Here is an 18,880-nt window from a genome sequence, read left to right on the forward strand (position 1 = left end):
GGGGAGGGGGCGTGGTTCGCGGGGCGGGCTCGCAGCGCCCCGCCTCTGACCCCGCCCCCAGGAGCTCTCAGCCAATGGGACTGCGGTCTGGGGCAGGGGCGGGGCGGGCGGGAGCACAGCCCCGGCGGGATCTTTGTGTTCTCGCGCGCGACTGGCGGGATCGCTGGGCGCATGGCCTTGAGGGTATCCGGTCTCACGCCTGTGCCGCACCCCACGCCTGTGCCGCACCCCGGCCAGAAAACTGCCCTGAAAAGGGAGAGAATCTGGTCTTCGCGCCCGAGCAGGTCCCTCCCCTAGCCAACGGCGTCTGGTCTGGTCCCCCACCTGACCTTAGCTCCAGAATCCCGACGGCCCAGGGGCACCTCCGTTTTAGCGCAAAGAAAGAGATCTAGGAACGACTAGAAGGAATGAAGAGAGCGGCCGACGGGAGGAAAAGAAAACCAAAAAAATGCAAATAAAGAAAGAACCAAAAAACGAGGGAAATCTGTTGATTTCGTTCTTTTTGTTTGTGTTTTGCTCTTAATTTCCACTCCCTCCTTGAGTCCTCTGTGTCTGCAGGTAAATGACCTTACTCTCATCTTTCTTTTTAATTAATTTTTATTGGAGTATAGTTGCTTTACAATGTTGTGTTAGTTTCTACTGTCCAGCAAAGCGAATCAGCTATACGTATACACATATCCCCTCTTTTTTGGATTTCCTTCCCATTTAGGTCACCACAGAGCATTGAGTAGAGTTCCCTGAGCTATACAGTAGGTTCTCATTAGTTATCTATTTTATACATAGTATCAATAGTGTATATATGTCAGTCCCAATCTCCCAATTCATCCCACCCACCCCCTTTTTTCTTTTTTTTAAAAATTAATTTCGTACTCTCATAGGAGAGGGAACTGAGGCAGGAGAGGTGACCCACCCCCTCACACACAGCAAGTCGGGAGCAGCCTCTGAAAGGGAACCCAGCCCTGGACCCAGGCTCAGGCTGGTAGTTGAGGGGCGGGAAGGGGGGAGGGATCCTGTAACTCCTGGGACAACAGGGTCCAGGAGTGGGGACGGCACAGGGGTCCCTTCTGGAACCCACCAGCTCTCCCTGCTCTTGTATGCTGATAGGTTAGGGGTCCCCGGAGAAAGAACCAGGCATGCCTTTCTTGGCATAAGAGAAGCCATTTTTGGCCTAAGCCATTTTGTGATCTAAGCCCAGCCACAATGTTTGTCCTTTAACAGGGCTCAGTAATTAATGATCTTCAGGGAAGTGAGGGAATGCAGGAACAAAGGAAAAGTAGTCAAGAAACAAGAGTTCAGCTATAAAACAGAGTTGTAGTTCCTCCTCAAGGGAGTGACAATATTGATCCTCCTGACCTCAATCAACTAAAACGTGGACTCTGTCGACTTTTGCCCCAATTCTATGCTGAATTCTCTGCTCCATCCCCTTCATGAATAGGGGATTAAAACTTCCCCAATTTGGGGAATTCCCTGGTGGTCCAGTGGTTAGGACTTGGCACTCTCACTGCGGGGGCCCCAGGTTCGATCCCTGGTCAAGGAACTAAAATCCCATAAGCTGTGTGGCCAAAAAAAAAACTTCCCCGATTTTGCTGTTGCGGAGACACTGCTTTGGGAAAGATCCCAGGTGTTCTTACTTGCTGCCAGTAATGATAAATCCCTTCCTTCTCCTGATGTTTAGCTTGGTTGTGTCTTTTCACTCCACACCCATCAAGAGATGAACCCAGTTTTCCAGTAACACACTCTCTCTCCCTCCATCTCCCTCTCCCTCTCCCTCCCACCTCCTTTGTTCCCTCCTCTACACCCACACAAAGAAGAGACTGTTGAAGGCAGCCCTCTACAAGCCTGCAAGAGGGTTCTCCAACAGGAACTGAATTGGCCAGCACCTTGATCTTGGATTTCTCAGCCTCCAAAACTGGGAGAAATAAGTTGCTGTTGTTTAAGTCACCTGTCTATGGTATTCTGTTACGGCAGCCAGAGCAAACTAAGGCAGTCCCTTTTCTTCCTTTTCTCCCCAAAGCCCTTCTCAACTAAACTGAAGCCTCTCAGAATTTCACACCTGAGATTGTGCAGTTCGGGTCTACAATTCTTCACTGGATGTGTTGCCCATGCTGGGCTCTGTGTTGGGCACTGAGCACCCGGAAATAAAAAGTGCCCGCCCTGTTCCCACCCCTGAGGAGTTACAACCTGGGGAAGTGGTAGACGGGTAGTGCTAACCAACAACCAAGATGTCAGGTGGTGGGCTAGATAAGCCTCCATGGCTCAGTGGGTGCCCGCCCTCCACCATCGGATGAGACAGGTCGCAGGGAGTTCTCTCTCCCAAATTGTGATTGCTTAAGTCTCCTGCAGTCAGTGACATCAGCCCACCACCTTGGCCCCATCTGATGGCACTGGCCTAGCAGCCAGACCTGAGCTAACAGCTGATGAGGGCATGTGGTCTAAGTTTTCTGCCCAACAAGGCCTTATTAGCCATTCAGCCAGCCATCTGACAAATATTTATTGCACCTGTACTCTGTTCCAAGCCCTAGGCTAAACAAAACTCTCATTAGCCCTGCCCCCCAGCCCCCCTCCACCATTGGTACACTCTAATAGCAGAGGCAGATGTTAAACCAGTAATCACACAAGGTACAAAATCACTCTGTGACCCACAGCAGGGTCAGGCATGGTGCTGGAGGAGCCAGGAGAGACTTCTCTGAAAAGTGCTGATTGACCTGAGATCTTTAATCAGGAATTAAACAAAGAAAAGGACATTCCTGAGAGAGGTGAGAGCATGTGCAAAGGCCCTGGGGTGGGAAGGAGCATGGTGGGGCTAAGACATAGAGGAAAGGGAGTGTGGGGTGAGATGGCAGTTGCCAGAATGGGCTAACTTTATGGGTCTCAATTAGGGAGCGATGGCAGCCAGTTAAGGGATTAAAGCAGGTATGAATGGAGACTCCTCCCTTCAAAGTGTGTCTCATTTCCACCCACCTGTACCCATTTCTTCCCACCCTGACTTAGGCCTCTACCATCTCACCGGGAGCAACAGCCTCCATCCAGTCCCTTCTGCCTCTCCCGAATAACCATGCTCATGCACCAATTTTCTGTGCAGCAGGCAGAACGAGCTTTCAAAAGCATAAATCCAACCATTGTTCAAGAAAAAAATTACTCGTGACACTTGTTAAAACGGTAAGGCAGACTTTGTTCAGGACAATCACGATAGGTGTAGGGACCACTGCAATGGGGTTTTTGCAAAGTTTGGGCTCAACTCCAAATGCAACGAGGAAAACTGGACATTTATAATGGGGGGGGTGGGGGGAGGAGGGAGGACAGTGGATGGAAAATTACTAAGAAGAAACGAAACATCATGGGTCAAGGGGGATTCTGGCTAAACCGAGCTAGCAGGATTCTTGCTGTCGGCAGGTCAAGTTGATCAGACATCACCTGCCCCCACACAGCCAGCAGCATCTGCACCAGAGTGGTTCACTGGTTACAACCGACGACTGACACATCGTTATCACCGGCATCCACAGGAGGGCCCACCTGCTCCACACGGTCAAATCTGGCTATCCTTGCCTATGCTGCTTCTGGGCTTTTCGTCCCGCTGCCAAGGTTAGATAAATACTCTGTGGCGTTTCCTGTTTCCTTCTAATTCTTTCATCGTTTTGAGAAGCCACTTTACATCTTCGGGATATTCTGGTGAGCAGGCTGAGTGGCCCCATCCAGCTGGGCTGAGCTAGGAGTGCAGGCTGCGGGGCCAGATGGTGGGTGAACTTCACTCTGCCAATGACCGGATCCGGGGCCACTCTTCCCCTGCATCTTCACAGGCTGCCTCTTTCTGGTCATTGCTCAAATGAGGGGACCTTCCACCCACCCTGAACTAAGTGCGTGCCCTCCATCAGTCTGTCCCATCGCCCATGGTTACCATTTCACCCTTCTCCCCTGTGAATGTCTTTGGTGTCTGTTTCCCCCACTAACACATTGGCTCGCCAGGGCAGGCACGTTGTCTTGCTTGGTTTTGTATGCCTGACACATGGTAGGTGCTCAGTAAATACACGTTGAAGAACCAGGGCAGAGGCAATGTCATGGGGGGTAGCAAGGTCGGCCACAGATGAGGGGACTGGCGAGTGACTCAGTTTTCCCCTCTGTAAAATGGCACCAGAAGAGCCTACAGTTCAACTGGAGCTGGAAACTCCACCCCAAGCCGGGCGGGAGGCCAGTGGAGGTGCAGGCTTACCCTCTGCTCTGCTCCTCTTGGGCTGACCCCCTCCAGGTAGCTCTGAGGCTGGAACCCACTCAGGGTGAGGTCCAACAGGGCTAAGGGGGCCGGCTGAGCCTGCTGACTGAAGGAGGGAGAAGGGTCCAGGAGCCAGCTTTGTGAGCTCACCCCAAACACAGACCACCCCTCCCACAAGGACACAGACACAGAGCCCACTGAGATGCATGGAGACCCGCGAGCACACATGCTCACACCTCCACACACAAACCTGCACTGCAAACACCCCATGTAAATGAGATATTCATGGACACAGACACACACACACACACACACACACACACACACACACACACACGAGCAGACAAGACACATACCACACACAACACCAATATCTGCCCCCCCCACACATGCCCCCCATGCAAACACACGCTGATGGAAACATGCATAACCACACACTCTCCCACTGCACAGCGCCCTGGATTCTCCCCCAAACTCCAGACCCCAGAGCTTTCTCAAGTCTAGAAACAGTCCCCCTGCCTCCTCCTCCAGGCAGGCCTCAGAGTTCACTCACAGAATTCTGAGGGCAGGGGATGGAAGGCACCCATCAGGGAAGAAGTCACCCCCATCTGGGATGCCCACTCTTCAGAGAGAGAGCCTCCGATGGTGCCCAGGGGACAAGAATTCCCCCCCTCCCAATAAGCGATGGGGCTTGGGGAGGGGGCACCTACAGCAAGCAGCCCATCCACCTCCCACTCCCACGGCTCCTGCCCCCAGCTCACCACAAGCTGGGAGGAAGAGAAAGCAGACAGATGACTGGTTAGCAGAGCTGGAAATGCAGCCCAGAGAGGTTAGGGGACGTCCCAGTATGACCCAGCAGGTCCCGCCCAGGGCTCAGGGATCCCTTTGCCAATAGAGCAGGTGGGACCCCTCTGAAGGGCTGGAGGAGAGGAAAGGGAGGGCTCAGGGAAAGCGCAGCCCACCCCCAGGCTGGAGAGCTTCTCCAGTTGACCCTTCCCAGCCCCTTGGCAACCCAGGCTCCCTCCCCATCTTTTGCACAATAATTACAGTTACCACTCCTTCCTCCAGATTCCTTCCTCCTTATCTCCTCCCTTCCCTGCAGGAGCTGGGCCCTTCTGGGAACAGGATGAGCAGGGAGGAAAAAAAAAAAGTCCCATCTCCTTTATTCCTTGAGCAGCCCTGGCTGCGGAGTCCTCCTTATTGCAGAGCCCAGAGAAGGTGAGCGAGGAGCTCAGGGTCACAAGCAGGAGAGGACCAGGGTCCTCCAGGACTCCCAGCTGCCAGAACTCCAGGCTCACTCCATTCCCAGGATGGCCTGCCCCTCTGCCTTGGCTTTTGGGGACTCTGCTCATTTAATTTATTATGGTCATTATTGATTTCAAGCTTTCTTTTTAAAAAAATTAATTTATTTATTTATTATTTATTTATTTTTGGCTGTGTTACGTCTTTGTCGCTGCACAGACTTTCTCTAGTTGCTGTGGCTTCTCTTGCTGCGGAGCATGGGATCTAGGCCCGCGGGCTCAGTAGTTGTGGCTCACAAGCTCTAGAGTGCAGGCTCAGTAGTTGGCACATACAGGCTTAGTTGCAGGCTTAGTTGCTCTGTGCCATGTGGGATCTTCCCGGACCAGGGCTTGAACCTGTGTCCCCTGCATTGGCAGGCGGATTCTTAACCACTGTGCCATCAGGGAAGTCCCTAATTGCAAGCTTTCTATGTGCTTCACATGATTTCTTTCATTCATCATTCATACAACAAATCTTTATTGAGTATCTACTATGTCCCAGGCACTGTGCTGGGTACTGGGGAGACAGCTGTGAACAAAATCATTGAGGTTCCCGCCCTCACAGAGCTGAAGTTTTAGGGACAACAGACACTGATCAAATAAACTAAACAGGAACTGGACAATTCCAGGCAGAGGTAAGTGCTGGCAAAATTGGCGGTCCAGTGGTTAAGACTCCGCGCTCCCAGTGCAGGGGGCACGGGTTCCATCCCTGATCAGGGAATTAAGATCCCGCGTACCACAACAAAAAATAATAAATTAATTAAAAACAATAAACCCGGTGGCCTGGTAGAGGGTGGCTGGTTCCTCTTGCCCAGGGGGTCCATGGCAACCCTCCATGAGGAAGTAGCATATGAGCTGAGTTTGACGATGAGACATGGGATATCTTAGGAAAGAGCCCTCCAGGCGGCAGGAGCTGCAAGGCCAGGGGTGGGTGGGGGGAGGGGGGGCACGATGAAAGGAACAGAAAGTAGGCATGTGTGAAGGATCAGCCAGCAAGTAAAACTGTCTTCTTGAATTTTCCTAACACTCTTAGCAGGAAGTTTTATTATTGTCATTATGATTGTTGTTATACCCATTTTACAGAGGAGGAAACTGAGGTCCAGGGTCACACAGCTGGGAGTAACAGAGCCCATGCTTTAACCACTTTCTTCCTCTTCCATGCCAGGCCTTATTTAGGGCATGCAAAGGTTAAAAACACACGAATAGGGCTTCTCTGGTGGCGCAGTGGTTGAGAATCTGCATGCCAATGCAGGGGACACGGGTTCGAGCCCTGGTCTGGGAAGATCCCATATGCCGCGGAGCAACTAGGCACGTGAGCCACAATTACTGAGCCTGCGCGTCTGGAGCCTGTGCTCCGCAACAAGAGAGGCCACGACAGTGAGAGGCCTGCGCACCGCGATAAAGAGTGGCCCCTGCTCGCCGCAGCTAGAGAAAGCCCTCACACAGAAACGAAGACCCAACACAGCCAAAAATAAGAACAAAACCAAAAACAAATAACAACAACAAAGCAGTCCTCCAGGAGCCCTGAGCCTCGCAGAGAACTGATCCTCATGGAAGAGGCCCAGCAGGAGCCCAGCCAGGCCTCATGGCTCTCCCATGGGGTCCCGCATCTGGTACAGAGGGACTGGGGTCTAACAGGGAGGCGTGCCCTTGGGCTGGCCTCAAGCCCTCTCTCAGGCCTCCTCACTCCTTGCAGCCCGGCCTGAGGAGGACAAGGTGGGACAGGAGTCCTCAGCCCCAGGGCGGTGTGAAGGCATCAGGCCAGACCTAAAGGGACTATGGCAGGGGCGGCCCTGCTCCCCGGTCCCCCCTGCGCTAGATGGGGACCTGTCCATCCAGCAGAGCCTGGAGGGAGGAAGTGAGACGGACTCGCGCAGCCTGGTGCTGCCCCCTGGTGGCGATGGCCGGGATGGTCGGAGCCCGCGAGCATCGCCCATCTCTCTCCTTCATTCCCCCTCAGAGTGTCCCAGTTCAGATGCGCCAGCCGGGGGTCCAAACCCTGCGTTAAGGGGACCAACGTCCCCAAAAACCCCCGAAAAGGAGGTAGTCGCCAACCTTATCCTAAGATGTATAATCTCAAGTCTATACAAAGCCGCCTAGTCCTGGGGTGTGAAATTGGGAGGATTTTAAGCCAAATGGGGTAGCCTGTGATGGGTGAATCACGCAGCTCATTCATTCATTCATTCATTCACGCAGTCAATCTATATTAGTGGAGCACCTCCTCCATAGTGGGCTGGGAGATGCAGAAGGACAGGAAGCAGGCATCAAACCTCAGACAGCAATGCACATAGGGATGTAGACATTGTCCAAAGGAGACAGGGCGCAGGGGACAGAGTGAGAAGAGGGGGTGAGGCGACACGTCATCATGTGGAGGCAAAAAGGACTAGCAGGAACGCCAAGCTGCCTGTTTCAAGACTCTCAGGTGTGGACGCCTTGGAATTGGTAAAAGAGCTGCAGAGACAGGAGGTCAGAGGGTCCGTGAAGGGGGAGGTGGTGCTGGAGCGAGACCCTGACCTCAGAAGAGGCATCTTTTCTTTCCAGGAAGACAAGACCTCTGTGGGAATCAGGAAAGGCCTTCCTCAATATGCTTCTTTTCCATCAGCTGAAAAACGGTTGTAACAATTCACAAACCTAACACGTCTCTGATGTAAGTGGCCCTTGGATGCCGTGCACACCTGCCTTCCTGCCCAGATTCTCTGCCTTCACAGGTGGCACCTCTATTTTTACCACGTCTCACAGCTTGACCTGTTTCAGAACTTCAAATAACTAGGCTCATAGGAGATGTACAGTCAGGCTTCTTTGGCTCAGAATCATTTTTTGAGATGTGTTCATCTGGCTGAGTACACCAATAGTTCATTCTTTTCATCACTGTGCAGAATTCCTTGGTATAAATAATGCACACGATATGATGATCCACCCACCTGCTGACAAATATTTGGGTTGTTTCTAGATTTTGGCTATTATGATTCAAGTTACTATGAATTTTCTCATACAGGTCTTTTTCTGAACATATGTTTTTATTTCTCCTGGGTAAAAACCTGGGAGTGAAGCTGCTGGTCCCAGGTGGGTGGATGTTTGCCTTTAGGAGAAACTGCCAGTTTTCCAAAATGATGAACAATTTTACACTCACACCAGCTATGTAGGAGGTTCTAGTTGTTCTGTATGCTTGGTAACACTTGGGGTTGTCTGTTTTTTAAAATTTAAACAGTGGAGGGACTTCCCTGGTGATTCAGTGGTTAAGACTCCATGCTTCCACTGAAGGGGGCACGGGTTTGATCCCTGGTTGGGGAACTAAGATTCTGCATGTCACATGACCAAAAATAAATAAATAAATAAATAAATATTCCACTTCCCACCAACATATTTATAAATAAAAATAGAACAGAGAAAACCATAATTCAAAAAAACACATGCACCCCAGTGTTCATAGCAGCACTGTTTACAATACCCAGGAAGGGAAGCAACCTAAACGTCCATTAGCAGAGGAATGGATAAAGAAGATGTGTACATACATATAATGGAATATTACTCAGCCATAAAAAGGAATGAAGTTGGGTCATTTGTAGAGACGTGAATAGACCTAGAGAGTGTCATACAGAGTGAAGTAAGTCAGAAAGAGAAAAGCAAATATTGTATAATAAAGCATATATGTCGAATCTAGAAAAATGGTATAGATGATCTTATATGAAAAGCGGAAATAGAGACACAGACGTAGAGAACAAATGTATGGATACCAAGGGGGAAAGGGGTGGGGTGGGAGGAATTAGGAGACTGGTATTGACACATATACATTATTGATACTATGTATAAAATAGACAACTGATGGGAACATACCGTATAGCTCAGGGAACTCTACGTAATGCACTATGGTAACGTAAATGGGAGGGAAGTCCAAAAGGAAGGGGATACCTGTATGTGTATGGCTGAGCCGTTTTGTTGTGCAGTTGAGGCTAACACAACATTGTAAAGCAACCAGACTCCAATAAAAATTTTTTAAAAAGAGAACCTAAAGAGATATAACCAAATGCAACGCATGAACCTTGGTTGAATTTTAAATTGGAGGAAAATCATATGAGACATTTTTGTAAAAAATAGGGGAACTTGACTTCATATATTAGATGGCATTATGGAATTATTGCCAAATTTCTTAGGTGTGATAACAGTATTGTGCTTATATAGTAAAATGTTCATTTAGGTGATGCATATAGAAATAAAGAATAAAATATCATAACGTTTTTGACTTTAAAATTGTTTAGCAAAAAGAGAGAGAGAAAGAAAAAAACCAGTGTGGTCGGATCTCAGTGAGGACTGTACAGATGTTCTTCATCCTATGTGCAAGTTTCTGAACATTTGCGAGTTGTAAAAATAAAATTTGAGGAAAAAAAGAAAATTATTGGAAGCTTTCTTTAAAGTTGGCTCATTATATTTTTTATCCTGAAACTATCTGGTAAATCTAATTTAAATGCAATTTTATTTAATGACTAGTGTTGATATTATGATTCATCACTCATTTACTTAATTAACGCTTGACTTTATGTACCCAAAATGTCCAATTTGCACACTGATATTTTTTCAATTAAATAAAAATATGTTTCGGGAAGAAAAAAATATATAAAATAACATTTAACCAATGGTAACTATGATTTTTAATTTGTGTTTCCTAGATGAATAGGGATGCTGAGGATCTTTTCATATATATGTCGGCCATTTCTATAATTTCTTTTGTGAAGTGTCTGTTCAGGTCTTTTGCCCACTTTTAAGATTGTGAGGTTTTTTTTAAAAAATTATTGAATTGAAGGAGTTCTTTTATATTCTGTATACCTGTCCTTTGGACTTTAAATATTTTCTTCCAGTCTGTAGCTTGCCTTTTTATTGTATCTATAGATGGTATCTGTTAAGAAGCAGGTGCTTTGATGAAATAGTCTTTCAAGTTTTTCTTTCATAGCTTGTGCTTTATGCCTTGTGTCGGGTAAGAAATCTTGATACATGATCACATTTGTTAGTTTTCGGTTGCTTTCCGTTTTTTGGTGTTGCTTTTTTCTTTTTGATGTACTTCCTTTTTAGTTAGTATAAATAATGATATGGTCCCAAAGTCAAACCTATAAACAAGGTATATTTACAGAGGACCTGCTTCCACTCTCAACATTAACCGTTTTAGTTCCAAAATAATCCTTCTTTTATTTCTTCTTGGAAATTATTTATCTCCCTCCGCATTTCCTGACGTTAAAAGTAGGGCTATACTGCGCGTCTGGAGCCTGTGCTCCGCAACAAGAGAGGCCGCGATAATGAGAGGCCCGTGCACCGCGATGAAGAGTGGCCCCCGCTCGCCGCAACTAGAGAAAGCCCTCGCACAGAAACGAAGACCCAACACAGCCAAAGTAAATGAATAAATTAATTTTTTTAAAAAAAGTAGGGCTATATAGGGACTTCCCCGGCAGTCCAGTGGTTAGGACTCCTCACACCCACTGCAGGGGCCCAGGTTTGATCCCTGGTCGGGGATCTCATAAGCCACATGGCAAGGCAAAAAAAAAAAAAAAAAAAGTAGGGCTTCCCTGGTGGTACAGTGGTTGAGAGTCCACCTGCCGATGCAGGGGACACGGGTTCGTGTCCCGGTCCGGGAAGATCCCACATGCCGCAGAGCGGCTGGGCCCGAGAGCCATGGCCGCTGAACCTGCGCGTCCGGAGCCTGTGCTCTGCAACGGGAGAGGCCACAGCAGTGAAGGCCTGCGTACCGCAAAAAAAAAAAAAAAAAAAAAAAAAAAAAAAAAAGTAGTACTATATATACATATACACACATATCTTCTTGTTTGTTATTGGACAGTATATCCAAAAAGAGACTGTTCCATATAATATATGGAGATTTTCCTCTTTTTTCTCTTTTTCCCCTTCTTTCCTCCCTTTATTTTTGGTAGCTGCAGAGTCACTATATGGATGGACATTTGGGTTATTTCTAGTTTTTTGTTGCTGCCTTGAATAGCCTTGTGCCTACCTCACCTGATATTTTTGCTAGTCTACCTTTAGGATGGATTTCTAGAAATAGTATGGCAAGGGCCAAGGGTCCCCCATCTGTAACTCTGCTAGGTATCACCAAATCCGCCTTCTAGTGCTTGTACAGGAAAGCCTATTCCCACCCAGACTCGCCATAACTTTTGGTTTCTTCCAATCTCATAGGAGCAGGGCTATCTTGGGTGTTCCCCAGTGTCTGGAGGGGAAATGAGAAGCCATGGAGTATACAGGTTAAGCACACAGACCTCACTTCGTGCCTTTGTTTGCACAAACCCTGGCTTTGCCCTTCCTGGCTGTGACCCCAGGTGTAGCACGGAGCCAGCCCCAGCGCGGAGGCTGCCCTCTACAGTCGGGACCATCTCTTCTGGCTGTTTCAGGCCACCGATCGTTTCACAATAAAATTGCTGGCTTTACTCCCTGGGCTGAACCGATTACCTGGGTTATGGCATTTGATCCCATAACAACCCTATAAGGCAGCTATCGTATCCTTATTTTGCAGGTAGGGAAGCCAGGGGATGGAGGGTTAGAAAGAGTTGGGGCTTTGCCCAAACTCACAGTTTAACAAGCAGGAGAGGCAGCTGGACTTGTGAGGCAACACATAAACTCACACATGTGTGTACGAACATGCATGTACCTGCATGTTCATGTGTGCATGTACCCATATACGTGTGTATGTATGTACATGTATCTCTGTGTATACACATACAGTTAAGTCCCTACATACGAACGAGTTCTGTTGCGAGAGCGTGTTTGTAAGTCCAGTTTGTTCATAAGTCCAACGAAGTTAGCCTAGGTACCCAACTAACACAATCGACTATATAGTACTGTACTGTAATCGGTTTATAATACTTTTCAAGCAAATAATATGTACATAAAAAACAAACACAGAGGGCTTCCCTGGTGGCGCAGTGGTTGAGAGCCCGCCTGCCGATGCAGGGGACACGGGTTCATGCCCCGGTCCGGGAAGATCCCACATGCCGCGGAGCGGCTCGGCCCGTGAGCCATGGCCGCTGAGCCTGCGCGTCCAGAGCCTGTGCTCCGCAACGGGAGAGGTCACAACAGTGAGAGGCCCGCGTACCGCAAAAAAAAAAAAAAAAAAAAAAAAAAAAACCCACAGAAAATAAGGAAAACATTTTTCATCTTACAGTACAGTACCTTGAAAAGCACAGTCATACAGTCAACAGCTGGTGTACAGGGGCTGGCACGCACGTTCACCTCTTTGAAAGTTCGAAACTTGAAGGTTCGTATGTAGGGGACTTACTGTATATATATACACACGTGCGTGCCTGTGTACATACACCTATCTGCATTTCTGAAGAAGATATGAACACCCTCACAGCTACATCTCTGCGTCCATAGGGATAACACCCCCAGGATGAACTCCTCATAACAGACTCGCTAGCTCTAACCGGATTCACATTTTTAAGGCTTCCAACCTGCCCTCTGACCCCAGCCCGGTTTCCGCTTGGCGGGCCGGAGGGGGTGATCTGATCTTCAAAGATTCCTCAAGCTGGGCCCGTGGAGACCCCTCCCCCTCCTGCAGAGAATGGGGACGAAGCCCACCCTCTGGCCACTGTAAGGACACACATCACAATGGCTGTTCCACCTGAGCCAGGCCCAGCAAGAGGCGCTGGGGGTGACCTGCACTCCTTTTACCCGTGGACAACCAGGCCACGTGATGGGGGCCTCCCGAGACCAGAGCTTGGCTGCTCAGAGCTCGGAACCCAACGCTGCCCCAACACCGTTGCTGGAACAGAGGACCTCCTGGGCCCCAAGAGAGAACCACCCCCAGGGTGAGGGTCCTCTCGTTCAGGTGACACGCTGACTGTGGGGTCCTCAGGAAGGGCCGGGAGACTACGGGTTCCCTTGATGAACTGCAGCTGACTCCCCGCCTCACCCCCCAAGTCTCGCTGCCCCCGCCAACCCGGGGACCACGAGAACGGATGGGGACGATGTGGGGCCTCCACAGCCTGTGCCCTCTCTTCAAGTGTCACAAGACTAATGATGCCCCCATAGCAGGTATGACCTGCCCCTCCGCCCCCAGCCCAGCCAGTGTCCAGAGACAACCTAGAATACCCTGGGAGAGGTGGGGGGTTCTGGCCATGCTGCTGTGGCCTCAGGTTAAGTCACCAAATCTCTTTCCTCATCTGGAAAATGGCTGAGAGGATTAAAAGTTATGATGGACATAGGGCCAGGCAGTTGCTAGCTCAGTCTGAGCTCAGAAGGACTTTCCAGCTGGAAGTCCTGGGCCAGGTACTTGATTTCTGACCTTCAGTTTCTGCACCTGTAAAATGGGTACAAAACCCAGCCCCAGGCGGGGCTGCTGGGGACTGGATGGGCATGAAACCACCTCCTGTCCCACAGAGACTAGACTGAGTCGAGAGAAGTGGGGAGGGGCTTCCTGTTCTCCAGTCGCCCCTACTCTGAGAGGAGGCATGGGGTGGGGTAAGCCCAGGTGCCTCCCTCAAGCCACGAGGCTCCCTTCCTGCTCAGCCCCATCAAAGTTCCTGAGCAGTTCCCAATAAAAACACACAGGGGGGGGCTTCCCTGGTGGTGCAGTGGTTAAGAATCCGCCTGCCAATGCAGGGGACATGGGTTCGAGCCCTGGTCCAGGAAGATCCCACATGCTGCGGAGCAACTAAGCCCCTGTACCACAACTACTGAGCCTGCACTCTAGAGCCCGTGAGCCACAACTACTGAGCCTGCGTGCTACAACTACTGAAGCCCACGTGCCTAGAGCCCGTGCTCTGCAACAAGAGAAGCCACTGCAGTGAGAAGCCCGCACACTGCAACGAAGAGTATCCCCTGCTCGCTGTGACTAGAGAAAGCCCACACGCAGCAACAAAGACCCAACGCAGCCAAAAATAAATTAAAAAAACAAAAACAAAAAAACCCCCACAGGGTCCCTATCCATCACCCACACAGTGAGTGGTTAAGATTCTGGAGCTCCCATCCTCTCCTTCCCCACACCATCCTCTGGGTATCTAGGATCCCAGAACTCCTTGTCCAAACTGCCTTACACCTAATTCCAGGGCCTGGGCGGGGATGCTTCCCAAGGCCCCAAGGGCCAGCCGAGGGCTGACTCCTGGGAGGCGAGGGGCAGAGCTGGGCATCCACACACTGACAGGCCCCTTGTGGGTCAGGAGGGAGACAAGCCTGGGAAGAATGGAGGCGGGCCTGGGGCCCAAACAGTTCTTCTTGGAAGGAGCAGATGGCACGTTGCCCCTTTTGGAGCCATCCCGACGATGCAAGGGATCAGGCAAGGGGCACGTCACTTAATAGCATGTGCTCGGGAGGCAGCCATAATTAAGTTCCATCCTTGACTCTGATGCTTCTTTGCTGGGTGACCTCAGGCAAGTTACTTAACCTCTCTGAGCCTAGCCTCCACATCTGTAAAATTGGAATAACGCCACATAGCTACCTCATTGGTGTTATTTTGTTTGTTTTTTAAAAATATTTATTTGTTTATTTGGTTGTGCTGGTCTTAATTGCAGCATGTATGTGGGATCTAGTTCCCTGATCAGGTATTGAACCCAGGCCCCCTGCATTGGGAGCACAGTGTCTTATCCACTGCGCCACCAGGGAAGTCCCATCATTGGTGTCTTGACAAGAGTAAATGTAGTGAGGCATGTCAAGTGTTTAGCACTGAGTTTGGCACATAATAAAGGCTTGATATTAAAGAAAGGAAAAAGAAAAGACAGAGAGAGACTATAGGGTCCAATGCTATTTCTGCACCCTCAAGCCTCCAGCAAAAGCTTACAGCCCAGCACAATGAGGGCACCATGGAGTCAGAAATGGCTGGGTTCAGATCTGAGCTCCTCCATCTACTAGGTAAACTACCACTGGCAACTCGATGCATCCCTCCAGGCCTCAGCTTTCTCTTCTGTAAAATGGGTGCCCCCCTCACACCAGGTTTTGGGATTGACATATATACACATCACTATATATAAAATAGATAACTAGTAAGGTTAGTTACTAACCTTACTAGTTAGTAAGGTTAGTAACTAAGTTAGACACCCCCCCTCATGGCCAGGTTTTCAGCTGATTGCCTGGCACATGGTCAGTCTTCAGATCTGAGGGTGTTTTTCCTTCTTTTCCCTCAAAGGGCCTCCTCCTCTTTACTCTCCTCCGCCTCCAGGACCTGGAGCAATTTCCCCAATGTATGTTTACCCAGGTGAGTGTTCCTGCCACCGCCCCCCCAACCCCCAGCTTTCTCTGTCTCACACTCAACCCTGCCATGATCACTCGCCGAGCCTCTGCCCAAACAGCACCTCCTCTGGGAAGCCCTCCTCCCTGCCCTCACAGCTGTGTGACTCCCACACTGCCCACGGCCAGGGGCCTTTCTCTCCCACATGCAGTCATTGGTGGAGGGGGCTGGTATACAGTAGGCGCTCGGGAAATGTCTATGGAATGAAGTCCTGTTCTCGGGACTTCCCTGGCAGTACAGTGGTTCAGACTCTGAGCTTCCACTGACGGGAGGCACGGGTTCGATCCCTGGTCGGGGAAATAAGGTCCTGCATGCCTCACGGTGCGGCCAAAAAAGGAAAAAAAAAAAACAAGAAAGAAATCCTGTTCTCAACTCTGCGAATGCGCCACCTTTGAAACCAAAGAGGAGGGGAATTCCGACCCCTCCAGCCAACCCCGTGGGGTCTGGGCTTTGGTGGGATTTTTAAGCAAAGAAAAAGCTTGAGAGCTGCTGGGTTGGGTCGTCAATTCCCAGTTGAGGAGAGCACCCTTTAAACCATGGGTCACCCCCTTCTGGACATACGTAGTTCTTCCCTTGGTCCCCTGCCAAAACTGCAGCCCCGCACATCAGGGCCCGGCTCTCCAAACCCCAGCATCCCCTCACCCGGGCATCACGGGAACCCAAAGTCTGTAACGGTCATAAGCCCCTCCTCATGGCTCCGACAGTCCAGCCAGACCAGACCCTGAGCCTCCGGTCCAGAACGTGAAAACTCACTGGAATTGTATTTTCTTAACAAAATATTCAGCCACCACTAAAGATCTTGTTTCTCTACACATCCAAGATTGTAAAAATGGTTCTAGTGTTTAAAATAGCTAAACAGGGACTTCCCTGGTGGTCCAGTTAAGACTCTGCACTTACACCTCAGGGAGCGCGGGTTCAATCTTGGGTTGGGGAAATAAGATCCCATATACCATGCAGCAAAAAAAAAGAAAAAGAAAAAAACGTTAAAAAAAGTAAAAGAGCTAAACTCATTTTTTTAGTTTGGTTCCCCCCCTATGCCAAGGCAAGAGGAAGAGACAAAAACGCCAACAGGAAGGTGTTTTGTTGTTGTTTTGTTTTGTTCTGGCGAGGGGGGGGTGTTGTTTTTAAGCTACTGCTTTACCAAGGGTGTCACTTAGAGCTTTTTAAAAAAAAATTTTTATTGGAGTATAGTTGATGTAAAATGCTGTGTTCGTTTCAGGCGTACAGCAAAGTGAATCAGTTTTACATATACATATATCCACTCTTTTTTAGGTTCTTTTCCCATATAGGCCATCACAGAGCACTGAGTAGAGTTCCCTGTGCTCTACAGTAGGTCCTTACTAGTTATCTATTTTATATATAGTGATGTGTATATATGTCAATCCCAATCTCCCAATTTATCCCTCCCCCCACTTAGAGCTTTTTAATTGCAGGGTTAGAAACAGACACTGGCTAACGTAAGTGAATACACCCAAAAGGGAACATATGGGTCGGAGATCCCGGGGAACTCAAAGAGCTGAAGGGGCCCGGTTCAAACCCAGAGACGCCCCCAAATTCCCTAGTGCTTGAGGGTGGGAGGGCTGGAGGTCTCGGCTGAGGGAGGCCCCGGAGCCCTGGAGGCTGGTGGGTAGGGGCTGGTGCAAGGGGAAATTGGACCCATCTGGACAGCCTGGGGTGCTCAGGGGAGCACGGAGAAAATGCAGGTAGTGGCAGGCCCCCAGCAGTGGACAGGAGATGGGGAGGATGGGGGGCATGGGGTCTGACCTGCCCCCTCCCTTGTCCGCCAAGAACCGTTCACCAGCATGCCTAGGCTGCTGTCTCCAGTTTCCATAGTCTTGTGTGTCCATACTGCGGGAACCACATCGTCACGGTGACCACCCTGGTACCGGGCACCCTCACCTGGCTTCTGTGCAAGGGCATCTTCATGGCCGGGTGAGTGGCTGCCCCTTGCCTCCGCAGGGGCCCTGAGCATCCTTGTGGGAGGTCTGCGGGGTTTGGGGGGGGTGGCACAGGGCACGGAGGGAGGGGAGGTTTCCTAGTGCACCGTGGGTGGCTGGGGAGCACCAAGGGATGGGGTGGGGGGCTCCCAGGCTCGGCTTGGCCCCAGGTGAGTCCCAAGCCCCGCTGCTCCCGAGGCTGCAGGTGTTTCACGGGCTGCTGCTTCATCCCCTTCTGTGTGGACAGCCTGAGGGACGTGAGGCACACGTGCCCCGTGTGCCAGCAAGAGCTCTTCTGCTGTAAATGCCATTAAGTGACCCCTGCCTGCCTGCATCTGTCTGCTGGGATCCCGCAGCCCTGTCCAGCAGGAAGATGAAGGGACTAAGGTGGTGCCCACCCGCCCTTCCCTTTGCCCTCCTGTTGCAATGGAAGGCCAGGTGAGCACTGGCACATAGTAGGTGCTCAGTTAGTACCGGATAATTGAACGATGACGTGTGATGTGGCCCTCCCTTCTCAGGCTCCATTCTCTTCTGAGCCCTCAGAAACCACAGTCCACGCATCAGCTCTCATCTTCCTTTCCCGGCTCCTTCCCATCAGCTCAAACTCCTGCGTCTTTGTGAAAACATCTCTGCAGTTCCAGCTGGGGAAGCCGCACAGCCTCGTCTACCACTCACTCCTCGCACAGAGCCTGTGACATCCCGCTGCTGAAGCCCTCATCCACCAGGCACTTTGTCCTCCTTCCTACCTGCCTGGACTCTGCAGCCCCTGACCCTCTCTGTCCTCTCCCCTGTCCTGCAGTGATGCTCTGGCCACGTCCTGTGCACCCCGTCAGCATACCCTGTCAGGCTGGTGCCCCCCCAGCGTCCTGTGTTGGGCCCCTTCCCTACTCACGCGGCTCCTGAGATTCCTGGCCTCGCCTCCTGCATCACACAGCCCTCCCCGGTTGCCAAGGAGCCCCACAAACCCATCAGGTCTCCAAGTCAGCCCTCTTCCCCCACCTGCTCACATGGTCCCGGAGGCTGGGGCCGGCACTGCCACCTCCCTGCGTCACCTCCTCTTATCCCACAGCCCTCCAGTCCCTCTGCACAAGCCTTGGGTCCTGTCCTTTCTGCACTACAATGATTTCTACCCGCCGCCACCCCGTTATCCCACCCCGCTCTTTCTTGAAGGAGGCAACAGCCCCCAATGGGTCTCCCAGCCCCAGGTCTTGACTCTTCCTTCTGGTCCTCCCCTGTGTCCACT

The 18,880-nt window shown here is 50.5% G+C and overlaps 1 protein-coding gene across 1 annotated transcript; it reads left to right on the forward strand.

The window, feature by feature from the left end:
- Positions 1–14,738: 14,738 nt before the first annotated feature.
- Positions 14,739–17,951, forward strand: LITAFD (LITAF domain containing). Its single transcript, XM_059038627.1, has 3 exons — positions 14,739–14,752; positions 17,525–17,632; positions 17,843–17,951. The coding sequence occupies exons 1-3, from the start codon at positions 14,739–14,741 to the stop codon at positions 17,949–17,951; spliced, it is 231 nt and encodes a 76-aa protein (XP_058894610.1).
- The last annotated feature ends 929 nt before the right edge of the window (positions 17,952–18,880 follow it).

Source organism: Kogia breviceps, chromosome 14, assembly GCF_026419965.1.
Source record: "Kogia breviceps isolate mKogBre1 chromosome 14, mKogBre1 haplotype 1, whole genome shotgun sequence".
Classification (NCBI taxonomy): Eukaryota; Metazoa; Chordata; class Mammalia; order Artiodactyla; family Physeteridae; genus Kogia; species Kogia breviceps.